The sequence below is a fragment of the Salvelinus sp. IW2-2015 genome, linkage group LG14 (assembly GCF_002910315.2).
Source record: "Salvelinus sp. IW2-2015 linkage group LG14, ASM291031v2, whole genome shotgun sequence".
Taxonomy (NCBI): domain Eukaryota; kingdom Metazoa; phylum Chordata; class Actinopteri; order Salmoniformes; family Salmonidae; genus Salvelinus; species Salvelinus sp. IW2-2015.
The window spans coordinates 33,114,591-33,124,518 of record NC_036854.1 but is presented as its reverse complement, the minus strand read 5'-3'; the positions used below and the strand labels follow the sequence as shown (position 1 = coordinate 33,124,518).

The window sequence follows — 9,928 nt, the reverse complement described above, 5'->3', positions numbered from 1 at the left end:
AAGATGTTTATCTTTCATTTGCTGTTTGTACTTGTGACTTGTCATGCAATATGATATTATTATGATAATCCCTGTGGCGCTAGGTCTCAGTCTATGAGCTAGTCAGCGTTTCCTGTAGCAATGAATCTGTACGGATCCGGGATGGGTAGATCCAGAAAAGGTTTAAGTAGATTTGATAGTCAGCTAATAATTAAAACTGTCTTGCTGACATCTAAGTATAGTTGACATTCTGATTATACTCTCTGTGGTTTCAAGTGAATGTTCGGTCGTGTGGTGGTCTTTAGTGTTCACATGGTGTTGGTGGCACCTTAAGTTGGGGAGGACGGGCTCGTGATAAAGACTGTGAGCGTAATCTGTGTTGAATAGGTATCAAATACATCAAACCACAGTGGTTTCCGAGGATGATTTTTGATTGACGTTCATTTGCTGCGTTCCCGCCATTATTATAGGCCGCCCCTCCCTTAGCAGCCTCACTGGTGTGTGTGTAATAATGTGTATTGTATGTTGTTGTTTAGTTGTAATATTACCACATTTCGCTGTCTTGTAATAAGCTGTCTTACCTACACCTGCAACGATTTTCATGTGTTGTTCAACTGGTGTTTCAAACTGTTGTGATTGACTAGATGGTTTGATTTGATGTGTTTGATTGTTGTATTTGAACTCTTCTTGCTGTGTAATCGACTCTGTCAGGAAGCTTCTTCTGTGGCCGCTGGTCATGTGACGTGCGTCTGGACGGTCAGTACTAGTCATTACACACAGGAGCTATAACACTGGAATCGGCAAAAGACACAGGGACCATGCCTAAGGAGAGGTAGTAGAAACAACACACACACACAGTTTTGTGTTTCGCTATCCTGTGTGGGAACCAAAAGAATGATTGTCTCCATACTCCAAAACTGAGTTTTTTCTAGACCCCTAACGCTAACACTTGAGGCAGCCAAAAAACTTTTAACCGCAACTAAGTTCACCACCTTATGTAACCCTACACCCTAACCTAACCCTAAGCCTAAAATAGCATATTTTTCATGAGGGACCGGCAAATGTCCCGCTTGCACACGATTATCCTTGTTTTACTATCCTTGTGAGGACTTCTGGGGTAGCTCAGGATAGTTAAACAAAAAAAAAACACACAAGTCGAAGTCTACACCCTTCGCCAGTGATTGGTAGTACTCCTAGTAGGAGTTGGGAACTAGTGGACAGGATTCTTCAATTAGTATTTTGGTCTTCACTATCGAGAGACGAATATATTCAATTCAAATGCTTTCATTTTGAGGAAATTCTTGCTACAAACATCTTAGTTAGATGTAAAATTGGTCTGACTAAGACCTCCTTTGGCAAAAACTTCCAAATTAATTACAGATGTTTCTTGCTTTATCTTAATCTGACTATTTTGAGGAAGGCTATATGGTTGTTACTTATGCTGTCTCAAGAGGACAAAACTATTTTTTTCCTTAAAACCGAGTGTTGTGGGTGCTTTTAGCCTAATGATATTCTCAGTAGCAGTCATTAAGGATCAGGAGAGGTGGAGACAGAAGAGGGCATTGTCAGAGTAGACCCAACTAAAAATCCGTTCCTATGCATGCGATGCGCAACGCACCTATCTTAGAGCCAGCCCGCGGGCTTAGCGAAACCACCAACCGGAGCAACGCACACACACGCATGCACACACACAGAGGGAGATGAAAAGCTGGGTCTACGTTACATGGTCTGATTTGTCTCGTTGGGCTGCATTGAAAAGCTCTGTGTGGCACCAACGTCTCTCTTACAAAAACAGCAACTGTGTGTTTGTGGTGTGAGTGGGAAGGTGTGTGTGTATTGGCACAAGCATACGGGGCTCCTGTTAAGAGACTTGACGTTTCAACTTCATTCACAACTGAGGTTAGAGCTGGGAACGAAATTCATTAACCGTCTGTCCATTTCTTTCCTAAGTTAGTTTGTTATTATGAGGCAAATTGACTCAACTACTTTACAATGTCAAGTAGGCTAGAGGACAATAAATGAAAGGAGTGGGTTATATTCAGTAATAACATAATATAATTAGTCATTACACATCAACAATTTGTATTTATGGTTTCTAGACAGCTGGGACCAAGACCAAAGCCTTGACTGCCACATCAACATTCTATTTCTCTAATGGCCCAACTTACTCAGGAACCAAACAGTCTCTCGTAACATCAACAAGACTACTGAAACCTACCGAATACATCACCGTCTACACTTCCTCTGAATCTGCCTAACAACTACACTTTCATGTAAGCGTTAAAACAACAAATCAATACTATCTTAAATTCTAACATCAAAATCGAAATTTGACCGGTCGATGGTAACAAATAGCAAATAACACGACAACACATCGCTAAGTAATATAATTAATAGATGACCTATGAAAGCAGAGCAGTCTAGGATATACACCTTATTTGGTTTTGCAATTAGTGCCAAATAGCAAGAAACACATCATCTTCACTACAATCACACACAGCCACTAGACTCAGCACGACGACATTCACACCACTATCTTACCCATGTGAACAAAAAACGGCATCAAAATAAACGCCATCCTGTAGCAAATGAACTATCCACTAGAGAAGAATGCATCCTTGTGTCGTACTCTGGCTCTACACTCTTCACTCTCTGAACTCTCCGTCTTAATTGGTTGTGTATATATTCGTGCTCGTTTTAAAATTATGATTGGTTGCTCTGTCCTAGGTACACTTTCGAGAGATACAATTCTTGACTTCCTCAAGATCGGGCAGAGCAACAATTCATAATTAAAACACAAACAGAAAAGTAGATAGCAAACAAGAGTGAAGAGAGGAAGAAACTAAGGCATACGTAGTTTGAAGCACCGGCGGGACAACGACGCTCCCATGAATGAATGCGGTCTCTATCACTATTCACGCCACCACAAGCTATGTGTGTGGTGTGTGTGTGTGGTGTGTGTTGTGTGTTTGTGTGTGGTGTGTGTGTGATGTGTGTGTGTGTGTGTGTGTTTGTGTGATGTGTGTGTGTGTGTGTGGTTGTGTGTGTGTGTGGTGTGTTTGTGTGTGTGGTGTGTGTGTGTGTGGTGTGTGTGCCCTCAAAAGGCTCTCTCCTCTCAGCAGGGCTGGGCTCATTAAAATAGGATGAACAGTCCATTGTTTGCCAAGTGAAGATGAGAAACACAGTTTATACTGTTGCCCGTTTCTTTACTGACAAACACTGTGAAATGAACAGTTGAATATTCTGTAAACTGAGATATTAAGCTTGTGTTTTAGAGATTTGTATGATATTTTGTTAAACTGTTGAGAACGATCAATCCTATGATGTTCAGGGATTTTAAACACAAATGAACATCTTTCACATTTGTCCTCCCGTGTGCTAGTAACCTTATGACCTACCTCTGTGTAACCTCTGACCTCTTTGAACACCCTCTCAGGTGCTCGCATCATCATGGCGTGTAGAGACATGGAGAAGGCGGAGGGCGCCAGGAAAGAGATCACAGAAGATTGTGGAAATGAAAACATTGTCGTTCACAAACTGGATCTGTCTGACACCAAGTCTATCAGAGAGTTCGCTGAGCTGGTTAACAAGGGTAGATAACCTTCAGGGTATAGGAATGGATGGATGGATAGATAGATGGAGGGAGGGAAAGCTTTTGCAGTGACAGTTTTTCTGGTGTTTGCAGAGGAGAAGCAAGTCAATATCCTGATCAACAACGCTGGCATCATGATGTGTCCCTACTCTAAGACCAAGGACGGCTTCGAGATGCAGTTTGGAGTCAACCACCTGGGTAAGATAAATCAATCAATCAACTTGTATTCATGTAGCCCCTTTCATAATGCATTTGCTATAAAATGCTGAGGTGTAACCAAAGCTTAAACCCTTCCCCAAAGTAAGTCAAGCCGATAGTGGAACGGGAAAATCTCCTGGGCCATAGACGATTTAAGGTTCCACTAGTTATTAAGATATATACAGTTGAAGTCGGAAGTTTACATACACAAAGGTTGAAGTCATTAAAACTAATTTTTAACCTTTCAGTGATACCCATCCCGGATCCGGGAGCATCCTCATCAAAAAAGCTGACTAGCATAGCCTAGCCTAACGGGACAGGGATATCATATAATATCATTTCATGAAATCACAAGTCCAATACAGCAAATGAAAGATAAACATCTTGTGAATCCAGCCATCATTTCCGATTTTTAAAATGTTTTACACGAAAAACAATATGTATTTATATTAGCTAACCACAATAGCCAAACACACAACGGCATGTTTTCACCATGTTTCCATCGCATAGGTAGCTTTCACAAACACCAGAAATAGAGATAAAATTAATCACTAACCTTGAACAACTTCATCAGATGACAGTCTTTAAACATCATGTTGTACAATACATTTATGTTTTGTTCGAAAATGTGATCATATTTGAGGTATAAATCGTAGTTTACATTGCAGCCACCATCACAAATAGCACCAAAGCAGCCAGAATAATTACAAGAGAGCAACGTGAAATACATAAATACTCATCATAAAACATTTATGAAAAATACATGTGTACAGCAAATGAAAGATAAACATCTTGTGAATCCAGACAATATTTCAGATTTTTTAAGTGTTTTACAGCGAAAACACAATATAGAATTATATTAGCTTCCACAATAGCCAAACACACAAAGCTATTTATTCACCGCCCAACATAGCTTTCACAAAAAACAGCAATAGAGATAAAATTAATCACTAACCTTTGACAACTTCATCAGATGACAGTCTTATAACATCATGTTATACAATACATTTATGTTTTGTTCGAAAATGTGCATATTTAGAGCTGCAAATTGTGGTTATACATTGTGAATACGTAGCAACAATTCACCAAAATCTCCGGAGATATTTTGACAGTTACCTAATCTAACCAAGAAACTTTACATAAAATACTTGTTGTATGACAAAATGAAAGATACACTGGTTCTTAATGCAACCACTGTGTTAGATTTTTTAAAAAACATTACAACAAATACAGCATGCATTGTGAGACAGCGCTCACCTATTCTCCGCCGGTTGGAGCCAACATATTCCACAAAAATACAGAAAACATCATAAATATTCTCTTACTTTGCTGATCTTCCATCAGAATGTTGTGCAAGGAGTCCTAGGTCCAGAATAAATTGTTGTTGTTTAGAATGTCCATTTCTTCTGTCGAATTAGCAACTTTGGCTAGCCATGTGGAGCTCACGTGTCCAAGAAATGTTTGCGCATGGAACGAAAAATTCCAAAAGGCCCAATAAACGTTGAATAAACTGGTCAAACTCGGTTGAAAAATCCTACTTTATGATGTTTTTCTCATATGTATCAAATAAAATTAGAGCCGGAGCAATTCGTCGTGTATACCGAACGCTTCAGAAGACAATGTGAGGTTCCCCGGCGCGCAGATGAAACTGACAAAAGAGCAGACCTGTCACTCCAAAAGCTCTTATTCGGCCTCACATCAAGCTAGACAACCCATTCAACCTTCTACTGCTCTTTGACATCTAGTGGAAGGCGTATGAAGTGCATACAGATCCATAATAAAAGCCAGTTGAATAGGCAGGCCCTGACACAGAGCCTCATTTTCAGAATTTTCACTTCCTGTATGGAAGTTTGCTGCCAAATGATTCTGTTTTACTCACAGATATAATTCAAACAGTTTTAGAAACTTCAGAGTGTTTTCTATCCAATAGTAATAATAATATGCATATTGTATGATCTAGAACAGAGTACGAGGCCGTTTAATTTGGCACATTTTTCAACAGTGAAACAGCGCCCCCCTATTCACAAGAAGTTTTAAACCACTCCACACATTTCTTGTTAACAAACTATAGTTTTGGCAAGTCGGTTAGGACATCTACTGTGTACATGACACAAGTAATTTTTCCAACAATTGTTTACAGACAGATTATTTCACTTATAATTCACTGTATCAATTCCAGTGTGTCAGAAGTTTACATACACTAAGTTGACAGTGCCTTTAAACAGCTCTGAAAATTCCAGAAAATGGTGTCATGGTTTTATAAGCTTCTGATAGGCTAATTGACATAAATTGAGTCAATTGGAGGTACCTGTGGATATATTTCAAGGTCTACCTTAAAACTCAGTGCCTCTGCTTGACATCATGCAAAAATCAAAAGAAATCATCCAAGACATCAGAAAACAAATTGTAGACCTCCACAAGTCTGGTTCAGCCTTGGGAGCAATTTCCAAACTCCTGAAGGTTCCACGTTCATCTGTACAAACAATAGTACGCAAGTATAAACACCATGGGACCACGCAGCCGTCATACCGCTCAGGAAGGAGACACGTTCTGTCTCCTACTTTGGTGCGAAAAGTGCAAATCAATCCCAGAACAGCAGCAAAGGACCTTGTGAAGATGCTGGAGGAAACAGTTACAAAAGTATCTATATCCACAGTAAAACGAGTCCTACATCGACATAACCTGAAAGGCCGCTCAGCAAGGAAGAAGCCCCTGCTCCAAAACCGACATAAAAAAGCCAGACTACGGTTTGCAACTGCACATGGGGACAAAGATCGTACTTTTTAGAGAAATGTCCTCTGGTCTGATGAAACAAAAATAGAACTGTTTGGCCATAATGACCATCGTTATGTTTGGAGGAAAAAGGGGGAGGCTTGCTAGCCGAAGAACACCATCCCAACCGTGAAGCACAGGGGTGGCAGCATCATGTTGTGGGGGTGCTTTGCTGCAGGACTGGTGCACTTCACACAATATATGGCATCATGAGGAATGAAAATGATGTGGATATAATTGAAGCAACCTTTCAAGACATCAGTCAGGAAGTTAAAGCTTGGTTGCAAATGGGTCTTCCAAATGGACAATGACCCCAAGCATACTTCCAAAGTTGTGGCACAATGCCGTAAGTACAACAAAGTCAAGGTATTGGAGTGGCCATCACAACGCCCTGACCTCAATCCTATAGAAAATCTGTGGGCAGAACTGAAAAAGTGTGTGCGAGCAAGGAGGCCTAAAAACCTGACTCAGTTACACCAGCTCTGTCAGGAGGAATGGGCCAAAATTCACCCAACTTATTGTGGGAAGCTTGTGGAAGGCTACCCAAAACATTTGACCCAAGTTAAACAATTTAAAGGCAATGCTACCAAATACTAATTGAGTGTATGTAAACTTCTGACCCACTGGGAATGTGATGAATGAAATAAAAGCAGAAATAAATCCTTCTCTACTATTATTCTGACATTTCACACTCTTAAAATAAAGTGGTGATCCTAACTGACCTAGGACAGGGAATGTTTACTCTGATTAAATGTCTGGAATTGTGAAAAACTGAGTTGAGATGTATTTGGCTAAGGTGTATTTAAACGTCTGACTTCAACTGTATATACTAGGCCAACTCGGTGCGTCTGCGTTATCAGATTAGCTAGATTAAATCAGTGCAGGCATGTTAATTATAAAAACACGTATTTGGCGTTAAAATCGGTAGCATGGATAGACTACATTTACAGCTGATTGAAAAGCAGGCTAAGATGGTAAATCAGCATATTAGCCCCTATTTCCTTCCTAAATGTAGAACTAATTAGCGGCTGGCTTACGTGGATGTAGTAATTGCTCTCTGTCTTAACCTGAGCTCCGGCAGTAAGGCTATTAGCCAGTCACGGATTAGGGCGGAAATTCAATCTGATTTGGATAGAAGTGAGTCTGACTTTTGCTGAAGTACAGTTTCTCTTAAAAACGGTTAGAATTCTCGCCATACTTCCTGGGTCCGTAAAGATACACACACTGTTGAACTATTCATATTGAAGAGAACATAATTTAAGGACAGTTCATTACCAGTTTACAGATAACATAAACATTCTTATGCACACACACACACACACACACACACACACACACACACACACAAGTTGAGACAGTACAGTATCCTGTTATTAAAACACACACACACACACCACACACACACACACACACACACACACACACACAAACACACACACACCACACACACACACACACACACACACACACACACACACACACACACACACACACACACACACACACACACACACACACACACACACACACACACACACGGTGACTACATAAAACATCTTGTGGAGATTGTAAAAAAGAGGAAATCTTTTGAGTCAACTCCCATTCTCTCCAAGAACATTCAGTTCTAGACCAGTTCGGCTATGGCTGTGGGAGCTCGTACCCTGCAGTCGTTTGGCCAGTGAACGTGTGCAGAGGACATTGGCCAGTTTGCTCTGTCCATAGGCCTTGACCTGGTCGTAGCTCTTCTCACTGTTGATGCTATCGTCTCATGCTGGTCCAGGTGTGAGCCACTGACGACACGTTAACGATGCGGGCTGGCGCCGAGCGCTTGATCAGGTCCACCAACAGTAGGTCAACAGGAAGTGACCTACAGGAAGTCAGGGTTGGACAGGTCAGGGAAGGGTCAATGAGCTGTGTGTGTGCGTTATTTCTGGCAAATGTGCATGTTGTCAGGTGTGTGTGTGTGTGTGGTGTGTGTGGTTGTGTGTTGTTGTGTGTGTGTGGTGTTGTGTGTGTGTGTGTGTGTGTGTGTGTGTGTGTGTGTGTGTGTGTGTGTGTGTGTGTGTGTGTGTGTGTGTGTGTGTGTGTGTGTGTGTGTGTGTGTGTGTGTGTGCATAAGAATGTTTATGTTATCTGTAAACTGGTAATGAACTGTCCTTAAATTATTGTCTCTTCAATATGAATAGTTCAACATGTGTGTGTATCTTTACGGACCCGGAAGTAGGCGAGAATTCTACGTTTAAAGAGAAACTGTACTTCAGCAAAAGTCAGACTCACTTCTATCCAATCAGATTGAATTTCCGCCCTAATCCGTGACTGGCTAATACCCTTAGCCGGAGCTCAGGTTAAGACAGAGAGCAATTACTACATCCACGTAAGCCAGCCGCTAATTAGTTTACATTTAGGAAGGAAATAGGGGCTAATATGCTGATTTACCATCTTAGCCTGCTTTTCAATCAGCTGTAAATGTAGTCTATCCATGCTACCGATTTTAACGCCAAATACGTGTTTTTATAATTAACATGCCTGCACTGATTTAATCTAGCTATCTGATACGCAGACGCACCGAGTTGGCTAGTATAATACAGTTGAAGTCAGACGTTTAAATACACCTAAGCCAAATACATCTCAACTCAGTTTTTCACAATTCCAGACATTTAATCAGAGTAAACATTCCCTGTCCTAGTCAGTTAGGATCACCACTTTATTTTAAGAGTGTGAAATGTCAGAATAATAGTAGAGAAGGATTTATTTCTGCTTTTTTTTCATCATCACATTCCCAGTGGGTCAGAAGTTTACATACACTCAATTAGTATTTGGTAGCATTGCCTTTAAATGTTTAACTTGGGTCAAATGTTTTGGGTAGCCTTCCACAAGCTTCCCACAATAAGTTGGGTGAATTTTGGCCCATTCCTCCTGACAGAGCTGGTTGTAACTGAGTCAGGTTTTTAGGCCTCCTTGCTCGCACACACTTTTTCAGTTCTGCCCACAGATTTTCTATAGTATGAGGTAGGGGTTGTGATGGCCACTCCAATACCTTGACTTGTTTGTACTTACGGCATTGTGCCACAACTTTGGAAGTATGCTTGGGGTCATTGTCCATTTGGAAGACCCATTTGCAACCAAGCTTTAACTTCCTGACTGATGTCTTGAAAGGTTGCTTCAATTATATCCACATCATTTTCATTCCTCATGATGCCATATATTGTGTGAAGTGCACCAGTCCTGCAGCAAAGCACCCCCACACCATGATGCTGCCACCCTGTGCTTCACGGTTGGGATGGTGTTCTTCGGCTAGCAAGCCTCCCCCTTTTCCTCCAAACATAACGATGGTCATTATGGCCAAACAGTTCTATTTTTGTTTCATCAGACCAGAGAAATTTACTC

General features: G+C 40.9%; 1 protein-coding gene across 1 annotated transcript in view; it reads left to right on the top strand.

Annotated features, from left to right (window-relative positions):
* The window catches only part of zgc:112332 (retinol dehydrogenase 12), a 35,531-nt gene that overhangs the window by 12,744 nt on the left and 12,859 nt on the right, over nucleotides 1–9,928 (top strand). Inside the window, exons 3-4 of the mRNA XM_024000970.2 lie at nucleotides 3,416–3,571; nucleotides 3,665–3,769. Of these exons, the coding sequence (XP_023856738.1) occupies nucleotides 3,416–3,571; nucleotides 3,665–3,769 (261 nt within the window). The remainder of the gene's footprint in view (nucleotides 1–3,415; nucleotides 3,572–3,664; nucleotides 3,770–9,928) is intronic.